The sequence below is a fragment of the Peromyscus maniculatus genome, chromosome 8 (genome assembly GCF_049852395.1).
Source record: "Peromyscus maniculatus bairdii isolate BWxNUB_F1_BW_parent chromosome 8, HU_Pman_BW_mat_3.1, whole genome shotgun sequence".
Classification (NCBI taxonomy): Eukaryota; Metazoa; Chordata; class Mammalia; order Rodentia; family Cricetidae; genus Peromyscus; species Peromyscus maniculatus.
Window position 1 is genome coordinate 108073233 of NC_134859.1, and position 24623 is coordinate 108097855.

General features: G+C 55.6%; 1 protein-coding gene across 6 annotated transcripts; it reads right to left on the reverse strand.

Moving 5' to 3' along the window:
* Nucleotides 1–397: 397 nt before the first annotated feature.
* On the reverse strand, nucleotides 398–22565 carry Cep131 (centrosomal protein 131). 6 transcript variants are annotated; one of them, XM_016006233.3, is made up of 26 exons: nucleotides 22366–22565; nucleotides 19952–20145; nucleotides 18908–19002; nucleotides 15142–15256; nucleotides 14787–14908; nucleotides 13915–14028; nucleotides 13203–13349; nucleotides 10631–10745; nucleotides 10067–10183; nucleotides 9802–9961; nucleotides 9312–9406; nucleotides 8452–8634; nucleotides 7917–8093; nucleotides 7268–7393; nucleotides 6966–7091; nucleotides 6653–6769; nucleotides 4798–4900; nucleotides 4012–4213; nucleotides 3270–3377; nucleotides 2766–2883; nucleotides 2589–2663; nucleotides 1864–2006; nucleotides 1595–1772; nucleotides 1358–1521; nucleotides 738–798; nucleotides 398–664 (listed from the first exon to the last, which is right to left on the reverse strand). In XM_016006233.3, exons 2-26 carry the CDS (start codon nucleotides 20126–20128, stop codon nucleotides 590–592), a joined length of 3213 nt encoding a protein of 1070 aa, XP_015861719.1. In that variant the 5' UTR covers nucleotides 20129–20145; nucleotides 22366–22565; the 3' UTR covers nucleotides 398–589. The 6 variants fall into 6 exon arrangements, with proteins under 6 accessions (XP_015861719.1, XP_076400013.1, XP_076400011.1 ...); XM_076543898.1 differs by having other exon boundaries at nucleotides 1369–1521; nucleotides 22517–22558; XM_076543896.1 differs by having other exon boundaries at nucleotides 22517–22551.
* Between the last annotated feature and the right edge of the window lie 2058 nt (nucleotides 22566–24623).

Below are 24623 nucleotides of genomic sequence, written 5' to 3' on the forward strand. Positions count from 1 at the left end.
TACACAGACATACACAGACATACATGGAGGCAAATCACACACACATGTAAACTTTTTAAATGAATAAATACGCATTTAAAAAGAAGAAGCCGAGGTTTCTAGACTGGGCTAGAGACATAGTTCCTTCCAGGAGGTGAGTCTGCTATCCTCTGGAGAGGCCGAGGTGGGGACAAATGGCCACTGCCTGCTGGAGACGAGCTGAGAGCAGAGGATCTGGCTGCAGGCCATTCCACTTCCCCGTCAGCTTGGACAGGTGGGAAGAGGGCGAGGCAAGGGCCGGAGCTAGTCCTACAGCCATGAAACGGGGCTCTCTGTGGTCTCCAGCTCCCTGCCCCCCAAACCCAACACAGCAGAGAAAGACGAGCCGGTGACATGAAACACTAAAAAACAAAAAACAAAAAAACTAACGTGCTTTACTATAAAACAGCTGCAGGCAAGCTGACAGTAATGTCCTGGGCACTGGAGTTCCATGAGAGGGTGCCTCTCACACCAGCTGCTGGACTACCCTTAGTCCTGTGTCTTGGGACGTAACCTGGACACCAGCTGCAGGGCTGAGCATCTGCCTCAGTCTTTCATCCCAAGAGTGATGTCATTTAGCATTCAAAGATGGCCGTCTGTGTTGCTCCAGCAGCTCCTCTAGGTGGTTCGCCCGCTTCACAGCAGCCTGCAACACATTTCAGTCAGGCCATGGATGCCCCGACCCCAGGCAAGGCCACCACAGACCCAGAGGGACCCACCTCATGCTGCTTCCGGAGACCGTTCACGACCTCCTCTTTCTTTGCCAGAGCCGTCTTCACCCTGCAGGGATGTGCGGTGGGCGTCTGTGCAGCCCCCAGCCTGAGCCCCAGGTCAGCCCGAAGGGTCTCAGCCCTGCTGGCCTGCACCTGAGCAGCTGGCCCTGGGCCACTGTCTCCGTGGGAACCAGATGCTAAAGTGGTTCTTGGAAGGAAGGGGGTTGGGCATGGTGCTGTGCAGACCAAGACAGGTGAGCAGTCACCTCGTGACTTTGTCTTATTGTCTGTTAGCCACACAGGCGGGCAGCCTCAGCCTCGGGAAGGCCTAAGAGTCTGGGTGCTCACTGTCACCCTCCCTGCAGCTGGCCCTCTGCTGAGCAACAGCTGCCCCAGCCAGCTGTTGGGCCCCAGCCCCTGGCCCACCCTCTTGGAGAAGCACAGTAGGTCCTTGCCAGCCCTGATGCTCCAGGTCTAAGTGACACCCAGAGGGACGATGCCCAGTCTTCCGGAACACAGAGCTGTAAGCCACACCAGCTCCTGCTCCTGGGCGCTGTCTGCATATGTGGAGGAGAAAGGAAGCCGCCACTGCTCCCTGGGCCCCACCTGAAGTCCGGACCACCCACCTCCGATGCACCTCATCTAGCTCCATCTGCTGGCGGGCCCGCAGCTCAGCAAGCTCTGCTTTCGCCCGCTGGCTCTCCTCCCGGGAGGCTGCCAGCTGCTCTGCAAACTCCTGTCGGATCACCTGGGCCAGGCTGGCCCGCTCGCTGCTCATCCGTGTGTTCACCTGGGCAGCAGATGAGGCTGTGAGCAGGCTGACAATGGAGGGCTCCGACGGAGAAAGGGCCTGGGCTACTCACCGCACGCACGTCCTCCAGTTCCTTCTCCTTCTGCCGGACCAGGGCCTGCAGGCGCTCCTTCTCCCCCTCAGCCTCGCCGAGGCGCCCTTTCAGCTCTGTGCACTGCGCCTGCAGCTTCCGCTCCGACTGCTCCAGCTCCGAGAGCTCCGTCTCATACTTGTCCCGCACACGCTTCACGCTGGCAGGCAGAGGCAGGTGGCGGTATGAAGACCCCACCCCTCTGCTCTGGGCCTCCCCATCTGCGGGACCAGAGGCAGGGGGCGGCTCACCGGCTCTCGGCTGCCCTCTCGCTCTCCTCCTTGGCCAGTGTCATGTCAGCCTCCAGCCGGTGGATGACCAACTCGATCTCCTGGTCCCGGCCTTTTCGGATCTCCTCCTTCAGCTCACGTTCCCTGGTCAGCAGCCACGCTTCCTGCAGGACACACAGCGGTCTCAGATCCTGCCCCCAGGACAGAGGCAGGACGAGCCTCACAGGCTCTGGGGAATGTTCCCTGCTTTGAGCCACAGGGAGATGCATAGGTCAGGGCTGAAGGGCTGCCCAGACCCCCAGAGGACAGTGTCGTGTTCTCAGGGCGTCCTGTGAGCACAGAGATGGGTCCTGGGTAGTATGGCTCCTTGGATAAGGAGGTCATCACTAACAGGCTGCTCCTCTCTCCTAGAGAACCAGAGCTGAAGACAGTCAACTATCCTGTCTGCTGGACAGGCCAAGCCACAATGGTGAATCTGCCCTGTGGCCAAGGGGCCTCAGGAGCTGGGTATCAGCCGACTCTGAAGGGGACAGAAGGGCGACCCTGGAGAGGAAGGACAAAGCCTCTCAGATCTCCAGGATCTGCCCAGCCCCATTTCCTCCTGGTCTGATTCTAACCTTCCTGGATCCACACGCAGACAGAGCAGCACGGCACAGCTGGGAAGGACCACCACACCCCCAGGCAGCTGGAGTGACACCCGGAAGCCAGCACCCCAGGGCCCTCAGCAGCCCATCTGGCTGCCCTACCTCCTTCTTGGCACAGTTGGCCACCCACGCCTGTCTCTCAGCTTCCAGCTGGTCCTTCAGGGCTTTCAGCTCCATCTGGAGGGGACAGGCTGTGAGCAGCCTGAGGGCCACTCCAAGGCCCTGCCCACCCTGTTGAGGGTCAGGCATCAGAGACCCCCTCCTCAGTTCCACGCCAACCTGGTGCCTCTGCTCCTGCTCCTCCCGGCTCCTCTCAAAGTCGGCTCTCAGGGTTCGAGTCAGGGCTGCACTGCTCTCCTCCAGCTGCTGCCTCAGCTCCTCCAGCTCTGCCCGCTGCCTGCAGGCCGGCAAGAGTCAGGGAACAAGAGGTCAGTGTGAGAGCAGCTGGGCAGGCCGGGGGTCACGGGGAGCAGAGCGCCCCAGCTGGGCAGGCCGGGGGTCACGGGGAGGAGAGCGCCCCCAGCTGGGCAGGCCGGGGTCACGGGGAGGAGAGCGCCCCCAGCTGGGCAGGCTGGGGGTCACAGGGAGGAGAGCACCCCAGCTGGGCAGGCCGGGGGTCACGGGGAGGGGGTCACGGGGAGGAGAGCGCCCCAGCTGGGCAGGCCGGGGCGGGGGGCATGGGGAGGAGAGCGCCCCAGCTGGGCAGGCCGGGGGTCACGGGGAGGAGAGCGCCCCCAGCTGGGCAGGCCGGGGGTCACGGGGAGGAGAGCGCCCCAGCGGCACCTGGCTGCCTGCTGGCCCAGCCGCTCCTTCTCTTCAGCCACCTCATTGTAGAGTCGCCGCCGTTGCTGCTCCAGGGCCCGATGTTCCTGCTCCAGGTGCTGCTCAAACCTGCAGGACAGCGAGGACGCTCACACTACGTCACCCTGCTGGCCACGTCCGCTCCCGGGGTCGCTCTGTTGTCGGAGGGCCGCAGCCTCCTTCAGCTGCAGGCCCAGACAAAGCTGTGAACTGGCCTCAGCTCAGCTGAGTCTGTGGCTCACTGTGTCCTCACACTGGCCTCTCTCTGCTCAGCTCCACTCTCAGGTGAGAACCAGGCACCTGGTTCTTGGACCGGAGCAAGCTCCTGCCATGGCTGGTACCCTTGGCCCTCCTGACAGGGTCAGTGGGTCATGGGAGAGGAGCCAGCCTGAAGGCACTGGCAGTGAAGGAGGGGCTGTACACTGGTGGTCACTGGTGCCTAGGCCATCCCATGTCCCCTGGCCACCAACTCCCAGGCTCTGATCGCCTGAGGGCTGAGGGAATGAACGAGGCTGGCCTCTGCAGCAGAGCGGCCGACACATCACTTTGGGCTCAGCTTAGCAAGTCCTGGCGTCTGAGTTCTGTAACAGCAATCTCATGTGAACCCACAACGGGATCTCAGCACTGGCCCAGGAGGTGGACTGCACAAGTCCCACACAGACTGCTGCCCTTCCAGGGGAAGCCAGTGGCTGCCCTAAGACCACAGCCGCCAGGGCCCGCCTACCGCTGCTGGGCGCGCTCGCGCTCCTGCCTGCCCAGCGCCTCCTTCTCCCGCTCCAGGTGCTCCCGCAGCTCCTCCGCCTGGCGCAGGTGGCGCTGTGCGGCCTGCTCATCACGCTGCTGCAGCTCAGTCTCGTGCAGGTCTCTGAGCCTCCTCACTTCTTGCTTGTGCTTGGCAATGAGTTTCTGGATCTCGGGCTCCAGACCTGCGGGGGCGGGGGTTGCACCAGAGACAAGGCTGCCAGACCCTCCCACCCAGCCACCGCCCCAAAGCACAGCTAGCCTGATCTACTGCGGAGAGAAGGGGCAGGGCCTGCACCCCAGAGACCTAGCTCCAGGCCGTCCTGGAGACACCGCCAGACCACAGTGGCTTTCCCAGCCTGTGGTACACACAGCTACCCAGACCCTCGGTGTGTCTCCCAGTGACACGGTGCTCAGGATCCTGGAGGTCTTGTGGGAAGGCCAGGTTGAGAGTGCTCCCTAAAACCACCTAAGGGTCCACAGTTCCTTCCCAAACCAACTCTGTCAGCTTAAGGGGCCCTGGTAGTTCTTTTCTATAGTTCTCTGTTTTCTGCAGTGTGACCTACACGCCAGTCACCTACCGCCTTGACGTTTCACACTAGCCTCCAAGGGATGGGAGACCCCGCAGGCATCTGCGAACTGGGAGCCAGCAGCAGAGTTGGCATCTACCTCCCACGGCACCCTTCACCGGGGCCTCACCAGGGACACCTACGCTCAGTGCCACACATATGGGACTGAGGTTACCACTCTCTCTGGAAAGTGTCCCCACCTCTGACTGTGATCTCCTTGATCTTTTTCGTTTTCTCATTGATCCACTTCTCGCGGCGGATTTTCTCAGTGGCACTCATGAGTTCTTTGAGTTTCTTAATCTCCTGAGTAAGAACACAGGAAGTCAGAATGCAGAGATAAAAGGGGCATCCGGAGTCCCCTGTCCCTTTGCCACCTTCTGGGCCTGTACTCTGCAGAGCTCCTTCCTTTCCCCAGGGGTGGGGACCACCCTACTGCACATATTCCAGCCTGAGGCATGAGGTAGGGTGGTTACAGCCCCTGGCTTGTAGAAGTTCCACCCCAAGAGGGATGCCGCCACCCCCTGGAACTGAGGCAATACCAAAAGGCAGAAGAGAGGAGCACACAGGAAGGAAAAGAAGCCCTCCATCCGGGAACTGGGGTGCCTTTCCTGCTGACAGACAGCATCAACAAAGCCCAAACTGACCACAAGGACAATGCGTGTGTTCCTAAGGACACCTCCAACAAAAACATTAGAGACGGTAAGGAAACTAAGGCAAAAATGATTTATGACCCTGTTTTAGCAAGTCTCTCCCCCCACATCTAAGCGATAGCTCTCATGCTACACCTTACAACCTCACTTACAGGAAGAAACCCTTAAACCTTGCACACGACATGCTCTTAACGATGTGACGTAGTAACTAGGAATCTATAGACACCCACTGTGAAGAAAGCCCGGCTCTGTGGGGAGAGGTCACACTCACACCCGGAGCGCTCCGGAGCACCGCTATTAACCTCTGTGCTTAAGATCTACAAGTCCTGCCGGGCAGTGGTGGTGCACACCTTTATTCCCAGCACTCAGGAGGCAGAGCCAGGAGGATCTCTGTGAGTTCGAGGCCAGCCTGGGCTACAGAGCAAGATCCAGGACAGGCACCAAAACTACACAGAGAAACCCTGTCTCAAAAAAAAAATAAAATAAAATAAAAAAAAACCCACAGACAAACAAACAAAAAAAGATCTAAAAGTCTTAATGAACTCCAACTCTGTTAGGTACTGAAGTTTTTTTTCTGCAGGGGAGCCACGGACCAAGGGAGGAGGGAGTTCCTGGGCTGACAGGGCCACTCGACAGCTGCAATCTCCAGCCCTGGCTGGCTGTGGGCTATGGATGCCGGGGTCTCTTTAAACAGAGCCAGCCCACCCTCACTTGGGTCTAGGCTCCAGTCTAGGGCGCCTTCAGGGACGCCAGCTCTATGCTTTGGGGAGAAGCACAGCCAGGTGGCCGAGTCAGACTTTTTTTTTGGGGGGGGGGGTTGTTTTTCGAGACAAGGTTTCTCTGCGTAGTTTTGATGCCTGTCCTGGATCTCGCTCTGTAGACCAGGCTGGCTTTGAACTCACAGAGATCCGCCTGCCTCTGCCTCCCGAGTGCTGGAATTGAAGGCGAGCTGAGGTGCCTGTAGAGCGAAGATGAGTGGGTTCGGTTACTCAGGACTTCCCTGGAGTAGGCCAGGCTTGGACTCGTGGGTCCATGGCCATTCCTGTGATAAGGGTGGTTTATGCTTACCTGGGATGTGGCAGCCCACACCTCAGGACCTGTCCCTGTTGAACACTTGAGTAACAGTTCAAGAAGAGGGAGAGGTGCACCAAAAGAACAAAGAAAAGCCAGGCGGTGGTGGCGCACGCCTTTAATCCCAGCACTTAGGAGGCAGAGCCAGGCGGATCTCTGTGAGTTCAAGGCCAGCCTGGACTGTTCATAGAGAAACCTGTCTAAACAAACAAAAAACTCAAAAAGAGGGAAGGAAACAAGGAAAAGTGCTGGGAATCTTGATCTGCATCCTCAGGCCACAATGCCATGTGCCCCGGGAACTTGTTCACGAGCTGGCATCGGCCAGGGAGCTCACCAGTTCGTGCTGCTCCTGCATCTGGGCCACGCGCTCCCGACACCGCTGGTCCCCTTGCTTCAGCTCAGTCACCACTGCCTCGCACTTCTCACTCAGAATCTTCTTGTCTTCAATCAGCTGTGATGGGGGTGGGTGAGCTTCTGATGCCCACCTAGGGCACCTCTACTAAGCCAGGCAGCTGGAGAACCCCTCTGGGGCCTCGGGCACAGTGGTCCTGCAGTTAGCACTGCACCCCGACGGAGGGACAGCGACGCCAACCCTGGGTCTGCAGATCAACGCCTCTCACCCCACAAGCCCCCCAGAGCGGAGTCACCTGGTCAATGAAGGACAAGTGCCGTTGGATGGTGGCCTCATAGTGCTCCTTCTGCTGCCGCAGCTGCCGGTTCAGCTCCTTCTCTGTCTCCTTAACACGTCGGATGGTGAGGTCACGCTGTTGCGCCTGCAGGGGGTATGGACAGGAGGTACTGTCACTGGGTCCCTGCCAGAGACCAAGGGCCATGTGGGAGAGAAGACAGAGACAGAGCCTTGGGGATGACAATGGCCCAGGCCTCTTCAGTAGGATGCTGGCAGTCCCCATCCCAGCTAGAGCCCTGGGGTGGTGGCTAATGGACTCACCAGAGCTCTCTGCAGGAGAATCATGGCCTGCTTCTTTTCCTCGACCTCCAGCTTTAGCCGCATCATGAATGTGCTCCCCTCAGACCCCAGTTCCAGGGGCCTTGGGCCCGCCTCCGGCACCAGGCTCTAAGGATAGGACAAGCCTCAGACAGGCCACGCAGCAGCTACCACCCACTTGATGCTCACGGGAAGTCACTCCATGCCCCTGATCTAGCCTGCTGTGAGGGAACAACAGCTGTACAGGGCGTCTGGTCAAGGGTCGGTGGGTGACAAGTCAGCCCAAGGAGACGGTATTCGTTATTCAGTGCAGAAGGAGGGCTATGGCCTTGACGCTCTAACACACATCATCAGACATGATCTACCCACTCCTGACCTTCCTGCCACCCATGAAAACAAGACGTCACTCCACTCATCGTGGTCACCAGTGTTCACTCAGGAAAGAGAGCCCAAAGAGCCCAGAGCCCAGGGATGTCAGGACCATCCACCTAGACAGGACAACCCATCTCGACAGGAGCCCAGAGTGGGAGAAGACGGTCCTGTCTGCCTTCACCTCTGTTCAGAACTCAGGACCGGGGCTGCTTGCTGCATAACGGTCTTGCAAGTGATCACTTCCCGCTGGGAGCCACCCAGGGGCCTGGTGGCTGACTACCTCCCGCTGGGGTGCTGGCCGGTCCTGTCCCGACTTCTCCATCTCATCCAGGAAGCTCATGATGCTCTGTAGCTTGGCCTCTGAGAGCAGAGTCCCGTCATCAGGTGGGCCTGGGGGTGCACTCAGTTTCCCAAATTTCTCCAGGTTGTCAGCCGTCAGGGAGTTGGTGTCATCCTCCTGCAGGTGGCCCAGCATTGGAGGCTGTTAGGGAAGCCTGAGGACTTGGGGTCCCTCAGGGACGGCAGGCAGTGAGGTGGAGGGGCAGTGAGGTGGAGGGGCAGAGGGCTGGCTATGGAAGCCTCCTGCTGCTCAGACCTTTGAGAAGATTATGCAGCAAGAGAGGTGTGAACCCTCATGGGTCACTGTGCGTCAACCTCAAGGACCAGAAGGGAAGGGAGAGCAGAGGTCAATAGGCCACATCTGGTCCTTGTTAGGGTCCCAACTAAAACAGGAGTATGGCGGCACCAGCCTTCCCTGACCCCTACGGAGGCCTCCTGACCTACGCAGATGATGTCAGTCCCAAGTGCCTACTCACCTCATCGGTCCAGGCATATCTGTCTTTGTGATAGGTCTTTGGGCGGGGCAGCGGCTCAGGCTCCTCCTCCAGTAGCCTCAGTGTGTCTAGCAGCTCATCCAGGGTTGCTCTGGCCCTGATCTTGCTCCTGGTAGTGCCCAACACTTCCAAGTCCCCTCTGGCTACATCCTGGGAATGGATGTCCTACAGCAGTCAGGCAGGGAGGGAGATCAGCAAGGCTAGTGGTGACTTAAAGCCACCCACATGCAAGGCCCACCCAGCGCTACCCAGCCCCATGGATCAGCACATCTACCTGTTGGCACATATATCAAGATGCCATCCTCAGAGGAGAAAGGGCCCGCCCAGTCTCACACTGAGCAGTCTTGTGGCCTTGCTGTACTTTTTTTTTTAAATAAGTTTTATTTATTTATTATATATACAGTGTTCTGTCTGCATGCCAGAAGAGAACACCAGATCTCATTACAGATGGTTGTGAGCCACCATGTGGTTGCTGGGAACTGAACTCAGGACCTCAGGAAGAGCAGCCAGTGCTCTTAACCGATGAGCCATCTGTCCAGCCCTTGCTGTCCCCTTTGAACTTCCAGTTCCTCTTTCAAGGAGACGGACACAGTACACACACACACACACACACACACACACACACACACACACACACACCCCGCGCGCGCACAACTATGAACTCCTAGTAGAATTCCAGAGCAGTTCTGTGAGACCTCACCCCAGTGAGATCACCTCTGGGCATCCTTTCAGGACAAGGGACCCCAAGGCTGAAGAAAGGGCAGGGAAATGTCAGCTTAGGCCACCCAGGAATGACATGCCCCGAAGCCAAAACCAGAGGTGAAAGGGCACTGTGTCCAGACCTGTGGCTTGTCCTCTGGAGGCTGCTGGGGCTCTGGGGATGACTCAGAGGCAGGAGGGCAGAGGTCTCCAGGGCCTGTGGGGTAGATGCTGGCACCTATAACACAGAACACAGTGTCATCCCTCCCAGGGCCTGAACGTGGAGGTTCCCTAGGAAGGATCCAGGTACAAGCTCACAGAGACAGTGAGTGGTCCCCTGGCCTTCCAGGGTATAAAGCTGTGGGGGAAGAGGCACAACCCCATAATGCTGGGCCTCAGTTGTACAGGTCCCACTGGCAGGATGATCTGTCGAGGCCTGGGCACCCTCAAGTCCAGCACCACAAGTGACCCAGGCGGAAGCAGATGTGGGAAGTAATGACCTGGGGCCGAGATCCTAATCCGGCAGGTGAAAGTCACAAAGCCTGGCTACAACGTGAGGACTGAGCCTGGCAGAGCCTGCAGCTCCTTCCCACCACTGGCCTCCCAGAACACGGTAGACCGAGAACCACTCACTGGCATTGTTGGCCTTGAGGGCCTGGTGGGCGGTACTGCCTGGCATCGAGGGTGGCTCCTGGGTGGGTCGAGGCTGCCCCGGGGCTCTGGTCTCTGGTCTGTCTTTAGGCGGCCTGTGCTCAGCCTCACCTGCCTTCTGGGCTCGTTTCTGCTGCAGTTCCTGACAGAGGAGCATCTCTGAGCGGCTGCCCAGAGCAGTACGTCCCCTTTCCCTTCTGCAGCCCAGCTGTCCAGAGCTGTTGGATGCTGCCTGGGTTCCCGGTACCTGAATGGCTGCCTGCCTGGCCCGGCGAGCCTTCTCTTCCCGGGCCTTCTTCCTTGCTGCCTCCTCCTGCCGGTGCAGGTCCAGAAGGTTCCCACTACCCAGCCGTTGCCTCTGCTCCTGCCAGGGAAGCCAAAGCCATGAACTTTACAGAACTAGACGATGACAGAGCCCTGGAACCAGATGGATGGTCTCCACAGGACCCGAGAGTCATGGGAATCTGCAGAGTCCACTAGCAGAGAAGAGATCAGATCCCCAGGACACTGGATCTGCCACCTTGGCTCAACAGAGAGCCAGCCCCACCCTGAGATGCAGCGAGGTGTGTCAGGGGTTGGCAGCTCTGTAGCACTTTGCCAGGACCTTGCTCAGGGGGTCTCCTGACACATCAACCCCAACAGAGCTTTAAGAACCAAGCAAGGCCCACAGAGGGGGTATGCACCTGTGGGTAATCCCGGGTCTGAACTCCATTTGGTTTGTCTTAACAACTCCACTGTGTGCTGTGAGCCCCTGAGGACTCTATGCCCAGCCCTTGGGTGAGCTTAGGTTGGCTTACACAATCACACTGACCTCCCGCTTAGACGCCAGCAGGTGTTCCAGGCTTGCTCCTGCTCGGCGCCTCTGTACCTGGCGGCGGTACCAGCGTTGGATGGTGACTGCAGCCTGGTTTACCTGACGGATAAACCTGTCCAAAGAACCAGATTCAGCACCAGAAGGGGTCCCCACATCCCTGTGCCCTAGAACAAGAACTTGTTAGTCAAGTGTCCATATGGAAAGAGGCAATTGTGGCTACATAGAGCCCCGTCCCACCAGGCTGTGATGTGGAAGGCTAGCCCTTCTGGATTCCTTTAAAATCTAAACCCAGGGGAATACAAGTGTCAGTCTACAATAGGTTTGATCAACAGAAAGTGAAAATGGCCAATGACAACTGACCACCGAGCAAACGGTGATGCCTCCAAGCAACAGGAGACTGCTCGGGAGCAAGAACAAGGACCAGAGAGTTGTGCTAGGCACAGAATCCGGGGCTGCAGAGAGACGAGAGCATCGGAATGGACAGGTCAGTGGTTGCTGAGGTCAGGGCAGAAGAGGACACACAGGGTGGGTGGGCTGAGGGAATGGAGGGAAGTTGAAATAGTCTAATTATTTTTAGTGTTATTTATTCATTTATTTATTTAAGATAGAGTCTCTCTATGTAGCCCAGGCTGGCCTTGAACTCACAGAAATCCGCCCCCTCTGCCTCCTGAGAGCTGGGATTAAAGGTGTGCGCCACCACACCCGGTCACTGATTTGTTTTTGAAAGTCTCATGTACTCCACTCTGGCCTCAAATTCACCATGTAGCTGAAGATGACCTTAAACTCCTGATTCTCCAACTTCTATCCCCCAAATGCTGGGGATGTAAGCATGTGCCACCACATACATCTGTCAAATGGGTACATTTTAAACTAAACCCAGTGGGCTGGGGATAAGGCTCAGTGGTACAGCTCCTGCTGAGCATGTGCAAGCCTCTGGGTCCCATCCCAGCACTGTAAGGAAACAAACAAAAACTCAATAAAGCCGACTAACAAAAACCCATCAGCTCAGGGTGGGGGGGGGGGCGGCGGGCACACCTTTAATCCCAGCACTCAGGAGGCAGAGCCAGGTGGATCTCTGTGAGTTCGGGTGCTGTGGGATGTTCTGTATGTCCTGTGGGAGCCCTTCTTGGGTTCTTTGTGGCGTTACCCAGCAGGTCCGTATAGAGGATGATTAGGACCATGGGCCTGAGTGCAGGTGTTTGAGATGGTCTGCACTTGGCTGTGCTGGGGGATGGTCTGTATGTCAAGTTGCTCTGATTGGTTAATAAATAAAACCTGATCGGCCGTGGCTAGGCAGGAAAGAGAGGCGGGACTAACAGAGAGGAGAAATAAAAGGACAGGAAGGCAGAAGGACTGGCTGCAGCCGCCGCCATGACCAGCAGCATGTGAAGATGCCGGTATGCCACCAGCCATGTGGCGAGGTATAGATTTGTAGAAATGGATTACTTTAAGATATAGATTTATGGAAATGCGTTACTTTAAACTATAAGAATAGTTAATAAGAAGCCTGCCACAGCCATACAGTTTGAAAGCAATATAAGTCTCTGTGTTCACTTGGTTGGGTCTGAGCGGCTGTGGGACTGGCGGGTGACAAAGATTTGTCCTGACTGTGGGCAAGGCGGAAAACTCTAGCAACATTCGAGGCCAGCCTGGTCTACAAAGCAAGTTCCAGGACAGACTCTAAAGCTACACAGAGAGACCCTGTCTTGAAAAAGGAAAAAAAAAAAAAAAAAAGGCCAGCAAACCAAAAATAAAAAAATAAAAACAAAACAACACCCGTCAACTCTGACGGGAAGGGCTTTAAGTAGGATCCATTTACCAAGGATGACATCAGTGGTCCAAGTACCTTCAGCTGCCTGCAACAGGAGCCCATCCGCAGAGGAACACCAAGATGGAGCTTTGGGGGGCCGCCGGCTCCCAGCCTCACCCCTGGTGCCCTCTCCCACTGTCTACTTGCAGGACCCTCCCCTGTGCTCAGCCTGGAGTCACAGGCCGGGTAGGTGGTCTGGGTGGGAGTCCTGAGGCCACCTAGGAGGCTCCAATGCAGCCATTCACCCACTAAGGGGGCCTGGCAAGGAGCCAGCGTGGCAGCCCGGGCACCTCTGCCCGTGCCCACCCTGCAGCCCCAGAGGGAACTGTCGAGGACAGCCCCACAGGCAGGTGGTTTTGTTCTCCTCAGTCTTTTATCTTCTTTCTGCTAAATGTGTCTTTAATTACCAGTTTTACCGAGGTATAATTACCATACTATAAACCCTCCCATTTGTGGCATACAATTCAATGCTTTTTAAAGCAAATTTACAGGGTTGTGCATCCATCAGCACAATCCAATTCTAGAACATTCCCATCACCCTAAAAACAATCCCTGTGGGATCCTGGTTCCTGCCAAGTCCCAAGCAACCACAGCTCCCCTCCCTCTATAAAACCATTTTGTCTTTGCACTGTATACACATGGAGTCTCACCAAGCATGGCCCTCCATGTTGTCTAAAAACCAACTATTAATGGAAACTCTTAACACTGGAGTCACAGGTCCCAAGTCCCTCGTCCCCCCTCGTCCCTGTGAGCAGTCACCTCTCAGCTTCCTCCTCAGTCACCTCCTTCCGCCTCAGCAGGCCGGTGGCACCCCGGGTGGAGTGATTGCCACCAGAGAAGTTCTTCCGAGGCTTCCCAAAGTCACCGCCCTCACCGCCCTCTCGAGCTGCAGCCTTGATGATATTGCTGACAGGAAAAAAAGAAGAAGCCCAGCTCTGTCCCCAGCTCTGTCCCCAGCTCTGGGCAGGCTCCAAGACCGGAGGAGACCCAGAGGCCGTGGTGCGAAGCTGGCCTTTGGCCCCACCTTGCTGGTGCCCAGAACTACCTGTATGCCAAAGTCCCACTGACTGCCACCCGGGTAAATGTATTTTACATTTACAAACAGAAAAAGGCTCTGAGAATAGGAGTCCACATCCAGAGGGACTCAAGAATTCTGAGGACCACTGACCCTAAGTGAAGCCACCCTGTCAAGGTACAGGGCTTCTCTGCTGCTCAGTTACCCCAAACTGTGGTACCTTTTTGGTTCTGTATGTGGGCAGGAGCTTCCTTCCAGGGCTCCACCCTGAGCAGAGACCTCAGTTTCCCCAGTCAGCTGTTTGTTCTCCCTAGGAAGCTGCCTTAGCCCAGATGGGAATCACTAAGAGCCAAGAGCCCTGTCCCGGGGCCAGTGTCCTCACAGGAACACAGGGCACCCTACCTGGGGCCCACCCCTGGGTCACATGCTCCCTGCGTGCATGCAAGCAGGCCTCACTTGAGGGAGGGGGCCATCTGGTTGGAGCTCTTGGGAGGCGACGCCTTCTTCAGGGAGGCGTAGTGGTTATGCACCATGGTGGTGACACTGTTGCCCACGGTTCCTTTGTTGCTCCTGGCAGAGAGACAGGGAAGAGGACACGGCCAGGTTTCGTTTGCAGCACACGCTGCTGTAAAAACTCACATTGTGGCAATGATCAAACACCCCTGGGACCCATGGCCCGCACCCCGCGGCCAAGCCTTTTTGGGTTAGAAAAGCCCTTTCTTGTACCCAGAGGAGGTGGATAGTGTCCCCTGACCCCGAGGTCAAGGGATGCACACTTGCTTTGGAGGTGACCTAGAGTATGCTTTCTCCAGTGGCTTCTCCGTCTATCAGGGAGGCCACCGCACCAGGACCTGCCACCGTGGCTACTGTTCTCGGACATGCTTTGGTCTGTCGTGTCCCTGCTGAGCATGACCCCAAGAGTGACAGACGGAGCTCCGACACAGGCTCACCCTTCCTTGGCAGGCAGGCCGGGAGCCCCAAGGTGACACAGTCCCACCTCCCCACATCTGATGAACCTTCCAAGTCAGGTACAGCCGGCCCTGAGGGCGCCTCCTAGACCTGGAATTTCCAGAAAGCACAGCTGGGTGATTCAGGCCTCTAGAAGGAAAGGCTGCCCCAAGGGAGAGGGGCATTCCAGAAGGCCCGCTGGGCCTGAGCACAGCTGCATCCCTTAAACAGTGGTCAAAGGTCCCTTCTGCGCAAGATATACCTTCCAGCCTCCTCCTTTGGCTGAGGGGAAAGCCATTCATTACAAAGTAGCTCGATGCAGCTACAGGAACTACACAAACAACAGAGTTCCTGGACCAGGGGCACCTGGTGGGTGGTACCTGTTGTTAACAGTGAAGCTGGGTGCCAGGGCACACTCCTTCCTCCGAGGGCCCAAGGCAGAGTCAAGGGTGCTGGGACTCTGGACGCTGGCTGGCAAAGCAAAGCCCCTAGGCTGGTCATCCTGTGGATCACACAGACACTTCTCAGCCTGGGGTACCGGGAGCATACCCCAGTACCAACAGCAGGCCTTACACACCCAAGGGACCACAGTTAGGATCAAAGCTCACCAAGCCCAAGACGCACCCTCCCTGCAGCTGCTGCCCTTTCTTTGCAGAGGAGGAAGGATGTGGAGGGAACCAGACGGTGACCCCGGCAGGAGTTCCAGGACTCGTGGCTGCCGCATACTACCCTTACCAGGACGTTCCACGAGGCTTCCTTCTCGCTGGACGCCTTGCTAAGACTGGCCACCCTCCTCCTCCCACTGGTGCTGCCCTCGAAGAGCATCAGGAAGTCGCTGGGCTCTGCTGGCCTGTGTCAAAGAGAGGTCGGCACACAAAGTCCACCGTTAGGACGCCAGGAAGGAAGGCAGGCCCGTGTCTTACGGGGGCAGGAGGCGTGGCTCCAGTACAGGAGTCTGGTCTCAAGCCCAGTTTAAAAGAAGATTTCTTAGAGGCTGGAGAGGTCGTCCAGAGGCTAAGAGCACTTGCTGCTCTTGTACAGGACCCAGGCTTGGCTTCCAGCACCTACACAGAGGCTCACAACCCTTTGTAACTCCATTTCCAGAGAATCTGACACCTCCTTCTGGCCTCTGAGGGCAGCAGGCACACACATGGTGCACATCAATGCATATAAGCACAGATCATATACATAAAAAAATGTTTCTTAACCCTGACCTACATTCCTACCTGGCAGAGATGCCTCAGGGTCCTCCAGACAAGGTCTGGAAGCCTGGGGAATCTGGGTAGTCATACTGAGTCTAAGGACCAAAGGACAAAGATGTGTGCTGCCAGCTACTGCTACTACCATCATCCCCCTACAGACAGAGAGCCACAGAGAAATCAGCTCAACAGAGTCAGGGGTGACAAGGAAGAGCTGATAGACAGCAGGAACTCCCCCAGGTGGCCATGGACGTGCCAAGGTCCGAGCCTGAAGGAGTAAGAGCATCTGGTGCAATGCCCTCCCTATGTGAGGCCATTGTAGCTCTGACGGCAAGTATAGGCTGTGCATAGGATGGCACAATACAGCAACACGCAAGAGTGAAGCACAGACATGCCATCACACAATGAGCCCTGAAAACAGGACACTCAGGGAAGGGCCAGATACAGGAGGCCAGGCTATGTCTGATTTTAGTTATAAGAATGTCCAGGCAGACAGATCTACAGGGGCAGAATGCAGACCGGTGGCTGGTAGAGGCTGGAGGACACAGAGGGCCTTAGCAGATATGGGGTAATGAATGCTCTAGACAGGACCATGGTGCCAGCTGCACTGAAAATAATGACTGAGCCAAGATCTGGCTCAGGAGCAGAGTGCTTGCCTAGTGTGCATGGCCCTGGGTTCCATCCCTGGCACCAACAAATAAGCACACCTTTGAGGTGTCCTTGAAACGTAAGCTGTACGGCACAAGAATTACACCCCAACAAAGTGGCCAAAAAAAAGCAGCAAAGTTGGCATCACTTGGCTCTGGCTGCCATTTCTATACTCTATAGGGAAAAGGGAGGGATGATGGGCAGCCAGTTTCCAGAAGGCTCCTGGGCTGTGGCCTGTCTCTTCTCAGCCCAGACATATCCCTGCCAAGACTGCCACACTGACAGACTCCACACCCTGTTACAGGCTTCACACATCACCCCTGACAGAGGCCAAGGCACAGTGCTGGCATCAACAGCCATGTTTCCAGGCCACAGAAGAAGGTACCACAAAATCCACTTCCATGTGGAGAGGGGTGGGCTCATTTTGCACAAACACACAAAGCAGGGAGGTAATAGGGGAGAGACGACTGTCCTGACTCATAAACAATACAAGGGACTAGACACAAGGCGGTGCTGAAATCCAGGGATCTGACATCCTACTCTGAACTCTCAAAAAAAAAAAAAAAAAAAAAAAAAAAAAAGAAAGAAAGAAAGAAGAAAAAGCTGCAGTCTCTCAGGAATGCTCTGCTGCAAACAACCAACTAGGGAAACATTTTTCTGCATTTAGCTGCTGAGGTCCAGTGAAGGCCAGCAGAACATGCAGAATGTAGGAGTTACAATAGAGTTACAATAGGGTTCCAGAGGCCGTGTGCAGTGAGGCTGTCCAGTGAGCAAGCGACACATGAAGATGTCATGGTGAAGACCTGGTCACAGTGTGGACCCGAGAATCTGCGTGTTGGGGGGACCAAGCCTTCTGGAGCCCAGCTGAACACACTATGAGCCCCCAATGCCAGATATGGCTGCAAGACTGGCTGTTTGCCCTGCTGGGTTTCGGGTTTGCATTGGTGTGACTGTTTCTTGTTGTGCCCTGTCCTTCCATTTCGGAATAGGAATCTTACTCTGTGCTCTGACGTGTTAGATATAAATAACTTGTTTTTTATTTTACATGAGCTCCCTGTTACAGAATACAGGGACTGAAAGCATTCCAAATTATGACATGGTCAGGAACTTATGAAGATGAGGAGTGGGAGACTGGCTTAAATGATGTATTTAGGTATCACGCTGATAAGAAGTGGAGTTGTATTGGGTTTTGTCAGCCTGACAAAAACTACAATCACCTGGAAAATGGGCCTTTGAGTGTGACTGTGTGAGACATCTGTGATCCCTTAATTTGAGGCAGGGGGATATGCCCATTCTTTCTTCCCAGTGTGGGTAGCACCGTTCCTTGACTGGGATCCCAGACTATATATATGGAGAAAGAGAGCTGAGAAGCATGTGTCCATCACCCTCCTCCAACTGCAGAGGTGATGTGACCAGCTGCTTCAGGTTCCTGATACGCTGATGTCACTGCAGTGACGGACTGGACCCCTGAGTTGTGAGCCAATAAACACTTCCTTCTTCAGATGGCCTCTGTCGGGGTATTTTATCAGAGCCAACAGGAGAAGAAACTAAGCCAGACATTCAACTGCTAACACATGCAGGCCTGCTCTCCACCAGCCAGAGAAGCTCAGGTATGTCTGCAGAGGGTTTCCTGGAGGTCTTTAGTGAGCACAACCACACCGCACACACAGACACGCACACTACACACACCAAGCCCACTACTCACACTGCACACCCATAACTCATACCATCCATACCACGCAAACACACCACAAACTGAATACTCCATAACACATGCCACACATGAAGCATACCCCACAAATCCATATGCCACAGACATGTGTATGAACAGCCCCCTGTACACATCCCCACGCCCAGCACTGTCACATGTGCCGCCCCACACCCCCAGGAGATCCTGCATTTTCGGCCACTGGTAATCTGGCCGGGTGGACATCTGAGAGTACGGCACACCGTCTCTGAATCAGTGCGGCCTATTCTCTGCTACATCCTGGGCCCTGAGGCTGCTGCTTGGTGGACTGTGAGCTGAGGATGTCTGCTTTTGCTCTTAGTGCAGCTCCTGTGTTCCCAGAGGAGGGTCCACCTTGGTTGGCTCAGAACCTGAGTATACGATCGAGTCTCATTAAGTCTCACACCTGCTGCCTGGGGACAATTCATGCAAGAGGGCCTTATTGTCCCTCTCGGCTCAGCAGCACTGGCCACTGCTGGCTCTTTGCTGGCCTCCCCAGCACTGAGGTTCCAAGACAGTTACGCTGGCATGGGTCAAAGGGAAGACTCAGAAGTGTCCCAAGACTGATGCCGCCTACTTACTAACAGTGCGTTTTGACATCCAAAGGCAGGAGAGGCTAGAGCTGAAAGATGCGTAGATAAAGGCCACAGGCAACCTTCCTGAGTACTCCTGAGGAGGTAGGCCGGAGAAGAGGTGGAGGAGCGGGTGGGACTGACCCTGAGGGCCCAGGATCTCATGTCCAGCAGAGATGGCGCAGGACAGAATGAATGCTCTTAGCTGTCCTGAACCCTTCTAGCTCAAGAGAACAAAGCCAAACGGTGTCAGAGTCACCAGATCCCACTGCCCAGCAAAGACCATGACGGATAGAGTTGGAAAAGGAAGAGGAGCAGCTGGAGGTTGCAGGTGACCTGGAGTCACCGTGGGTTACCTGGGCGAGCCGGTCCATGACTGGTTGACCTGCGTGGTGCTGTTAGATCTTCGAAGATTGTTGATAGCGCGGGAGCCCCCAGGCCCTGTGGCATCCTGGAGAAGGGAAAAGAGAAGCTAGTTAGCAGAGAAGACTCAGACACTGGCCAGTGGCTCAGCCAGGCCAGGCCTGGGAGGAACCATCGGGAACAAAGGAGTGTCAAGGCCACAGGACAGGATGGATGGGAAGCAATTCTAGGCCTAGCCATCGGTGGGTGTGTGGGGCAGGGCCCCAGCCTCTGGGAGCTAGGTGTACTGACAGAGTAGGGAGCCCTTTACCCCTGCAGTGTGGGAGGGCACAGGAAGTGGCACCAGGCCCGACTAGGAACTGCTCACCATGTGCCACTGCTGTCATGAGCAGTGATGGAAATATCAATAGTGTAGAAATGTCACACTGTAGGGACGGGGAGGAAAGCAAGTGGCGCATGGCCGTCTGTGGACCAGGGGTGGCCACGGCACCCCAGCGCATGGCCGTCTGCAGACCAGGAGTAGCCACGGCACCCCAGCAGTGGGCTTACCTCTCCCTTCCTTTGCCCTCTGCACTTTAAACACTGGTACATCTGACCGACTCTTTTGTTTTTCCCCTTGGTTTTCTGAAAGAGGGTTTCTCTGTGTAGCCCTGGCTGTCCTAGAACCCACTCTGTAGATCAGGCTGGCCTTGAACTCACAAAGATTATCCTATCACTTCCTTCCAAGCGGCTCTCCTCAAAGCCCCAACCCCTGCCCATCTGCCACCCACCCAGTTTCTACAAGGCCACAGTAGCACGTCACCCTCCCAGTGGTCCACCCACTTGAAGAATCTAAAGAAACCTAAAGGCCATGGAGCAAGAGGGGCAGGGCCTGATGCTAGAAGGATGCAGGTCCACCCCAGGGCAGCTCGACAGGCTTGTAAGGTCCAGCTCTCCCTGCCCAGGGGATAACCACGGATATGAGATAGATGTTCTTGGGAGGAACTATACCCAGAGACCAGATGTCACTCCAAAAGGGTCCTGGCGCCCACACTCACCAACGCCTTTTTTCTCGGCTCACTGCCCGTGGCCACAGACACGGAGCGGACAATGGACTTGGTGGCAGAGGCACTGCTGGGGCGCTGGGACATGGGTGGAGGGAGGCCAACCAGACTCAAGTCCATACCTTCTGGACTGCCTTCAGGAGTAGCACTGATGGTCCGTGAACCTTTCATGGTGGACCAGGCTAGCTCTGAGACAGAAATGAGAGACACAATCAGACACCATGGTAGGGGCCAGGGATGTGGCTTAGTCTCCACTTAATCTCCAGCGTGGCACAGAGCCAGGTACGGTGATGTATGCATGGAATCCTGGCACTCAGAAGGCAGAGGTGGGAGCACCAGAAATTCAAGACCATTCTCAGATACAGTGAGTTCAATTCAAGGCCAGCCTGGGCTACATGAAGTCTTGTCTAAAAAAATGATGGGGGTGGAGCTTAGAGAGGTGATCCGGTACTTAAGAGCACTTGCTGCTCTTCTAGAGGGACAGAACTTGATCCCCAGTATTCATATCAGTGTTCACAACTGCCTGTAACTCCACCACCAGGGGATCTGACACCCACACACAAATTAAAATAAATATAGTTTTTTTCCAAGACAGGGTTTCTCTGTGTAACCTTGGCTGTCCTAGAGCTCATTCTGTAGATCAGGCTGGCTACAAACTCACAAAGATCCACTTGCCTCTGCCTCCCAAATGCTGGGATCAAAGGCGTGGACACCACCTCCTGGCATAAATAGATTTTTTTTTTTTAAGATCCATCTGCCTCTGCCTCCCAAGCACTAGGATTAAAGGAGTTCTCGACAACCGCCCAGCTTAAAATTTTCTTCTAGAGACAAAAGAGAAAAGACAAGACACCATGGAGGAATCTCGGCCCTTGCACTCACCACCTCAACCAGCCCTGGACACCTCAGTCTACCTGCCATCCATCTAACTCTGGAAGCTCCCATTAGGGATGGGAGCTCAGTCAGGAGCATAGGACTGCTCTAAACACTAGCAGGTTTCTGAATGGTGAGAAGTGAACGGCTGTGGCATGGCCTTGTGGGCACAGGCCAGCACTCCCAGAGGGTGGTAGCAGCAAGCAGTGGTGAGTGTGAGCCTGGCCCTGCCACTTACACCAGCCCTAGTCCTTGATCAAAGGACTCCACCTGTTCAGGGCATTCTCTGCATTTAAAAAAGTACATCTTTCTGGGCTAGCCTGAGGTTCAAATGTGACTCTGAGGTTGGACCTTGGAGATCCCTCAATAGCTTTGACCGACTGTAGCAGGATGTGAAACCATAAAAGTTCCTGCATCACCAGAGAACAGAGTTCATGGGCGTTCTGTGGTCTCTGGTCTCTTCCACACTACATCTCTGGTCCAACCACTGGGTCCTTGCCTTGAACAAGTTTAGCAGCCCCACCTGGCCAGGGCTCAACCTCACATCACTCACTGAATCCTTCTGAACTGTTCTCAGCTCACTTCACACCCTAGGGGAAACAGCTTAAGACAGAATAAATCTGAACAGCTGACATGTCCAGCTCTGGCCCTGTCCTCTGCATTAACCACTTTGCATTAACCAAACTTGACTTCCTGTTCCCCAAACCCAGGCAGTGCATCACAACACACCTCTGCATCTGCAATCCCCTTGCCTCCAAACTATCCATCAGTTTTCCTTCTATCAAATAGCTTTGCTCTCTAGGACACCCTTGAGAGGACAGGGACCATGCAGTCTCAGCGCCTGGCATGTGGAAGGCACTGAAGTGGTGAGGACTTAGGTGAGAGACAGGGACATGGGGCAAAGTGACTACAATCCCCTTGCAGAGTCCAGGGAGCCAAGAGCATACACTCACCATAGTCCAAAGTGATGCTGCTTTGGTCCTGACATTGGGGGGGGGGGGAGACAGTGTCCCTATCTGAGGCTGCTCTGCCATCAGTCTGGCCGGTGTCCTCAGTTACATATTTCTGGTTGTGTGGGTGAAACCTAACACCTTCCCCTACTTGGCACTGGCCAACCTGGGTGGACTCTGGCTGGCTCCTGAGCTGGTGGACGCGGCTTTCCTAGCCCCACGTGCAGCCAGTGAGGTTCTGGGCGGTAAACATAGCCTCTCCATGGAAACCTCCAAGCCAGATGAAGGGAGGCTGGGGAGGCCAATCTCACCCCGGACAAAACCGTGCCGCAAGCTCGCAGGATCGGGAGGGGCAGGAGCCTGCTCCCAGGCCCTCGGGGGCCAGCTGACCCGGAGAGGCAGGGCCCTTGGGCAGTGCAGTGCTGCGCTCCTCCGCGGGCGACCTGCATCTCCCAGGCCCCTCGGGGCTTAAGGCAGGGGTTCCGGGCCGCCCGAATGGACCCTACGGCGATCTCCCAGGGCGAGGGGTACTGGGCACAGGCCATCCTCGCTGCAGGGCCCGATCCCTCACCGCGCGATGCCCCTCACCTGCGCGGGCCCGGCCTGGGGCGCAGGGCCCGTGGGCTCGGCCTGGCGGGCACGACTGCAGAGCCACCCGGGGCCCCACGGGGCTGGCCTCGGCCGTGGGTGACAATAAAGAGCCGTCCGCAGGGGCGAGTGGCGGCGGCTAGCAACCAACCTGGCGCCTCCCCCGCTGTCCGTCACGCTGGCCCGCCTTTACAACGCGCGCCGCTCAGGGATTGGCTCTCCGGACGCCCTCTGATCGTCGGGCAGCTCATTGGGCCGCTGGGCTGTCCTGCAATTTCCGGCGTGGGAGGAGCAGCCGAAAGCTAAGGCGGAGTGGAGGCGGGCGGAGGGGCGGGGCTTCAGGGAGGCGGAGCCTGCGGGCCCCTGTGCCCCTGAGGTCGGGCTTCTGGTCACGCTTCCCGGCTCACCCCGGGTCCTCTGCCAGGCCCGACAGGGCGACCTCTTCCCGTGCTTTCCTACCTGCTCCTGGTGGCTCCACTCACTGCCACCCGGTGGTGGGCTCTCCTCCTTTCGCCCAAAGGGCTCAGGACACCGAAGTTCAACTGCCCACTCCAACAGAAGTTAAATAATAGCTTTATAAACTCAAATGCTCTAAAAAATTATCCGCGTGTGTTTACTAATTTGTGCGCACGCGCATATGTGTGTGGGGTGTGTGTGTTTGGGACGGTAGTCCAGGGGTTTGCACACACGAAAGAAGGGCCCTGCCACTGAACTCAGCCATCTTTGTTTTAAGAAAGGGTCTCGGGCTGTGGTGGTGCACGCCTTTAATTCAGAGGCAGAGGCCAACCTGGTCCACAAAGCGAGTTCCAGGACAACCAGGGCTACACAGAGAAATCCTGTCTCAAAAAACAAACAAAAAGGATCTCGTGTAGCCCGGGTGGCCTCAAACTCACTATGTAGCTGAGAATAGATCGAACATCTCCTGAGTCTGGAATTACAGGTGCCACCACACCTTAGCCTTTTCTTTCTTCCTCCTCCTCCCCCTATTAAAGTTCATTATGGGTATGTGTTTGTCTCTGCACCACGCTGAGGGTGCTGGATCCTGGAACTGGAGTTAATGGATGGTGGTGAAATGCCGTACAGGTACTGGGAACCAAAACCTGGGTCCTGTGCGAGAACAGTGCGTGCTTTTAAACACTGACGGCTTCTTTTTAAAAATTAACGGAAAGCTTTGATTTATACATATTAAAATTCGCATCCTTTTGTGCGCAGTAACCACCTACTCAGACGTGGTCCCTCTTCACCTCCACACACACACACACACACACACCACCCCCACCCCCGTGAAGCCTTTGTCTAAGGCTTTGTCTAACGTCCTGCTTTGGGCACAGGCTGGCCAGGACCTTCTGTTTTACCTCTTGAAGAATGTCAGGGACGTAAGGCACATGGCGTCTTCCTGTCGCCCCACCGGAAAGGTCCGGGATTCATCTTGTCTCTCTCCCCAGTATTCCTGCCGGTGGTGACATGTTACCGTACTTATCTCTAGAATGACCCAGGGCTTGTTCCATATTTGAGTAAATATGGAAGCAGATGTAGACACTGACTTTTACGTGAACATAGCTTTTCATTTGTCTGCTGTGAATTCCTATGACAGAAATCAGTGTGGTTTAAGAAACTGCCAAGACGTTTTCCAGACATAGCATGGCCAGAGTCGTGTAAGCTCTACTTGGTGTGTGTTCCCTCAGCTCTTGAAGTGGCTGGAGTCTTGTTTAGTCACCATAAGAGGCGAGTGGTTGTAACCACAGGCTTTGTCACCTACTCAGGCGGTGAAGATCTGTGTGTGCTGATCTGCCATGCATTCACCAGGTTCCTTCATGTCTGCCCAGATCTTTCAGACACTTTGTAATTTGGGTGGTTTACTAGTTTTGAGTTTTAAATTCCTGTGTATATACATGTGAGAGCACACTCATGCCATGGCACACATGAGGTGTTTAGCCCGGGTCCTCTGAAGTCACAGAACTTACGGAATGAATTTCCTTTCTCCTCTCTCATGTGTGTGTGTGTGTGTGTGTGTGTGTGTGTGTGTGTGTGTGTGTGTGTGATGTATTGGAATAAATTGCAGGCTGCAGTCCAGCTAATCCAACAATGACTGGCTGTGAATAGAAAGTTCAAGAATCTAGTAGTTGCTGGGTGTCTCAGCTGGTCTTCTGTGCATGCTGGAATCCTGAAGTAGGCTCCAATGACAGTGAAGGAATGGATGTGCTAGCAAGGTAAGCAGGCAAAGAGCCAAAGCTTCCTTCTTCTATATCCTTATGCAG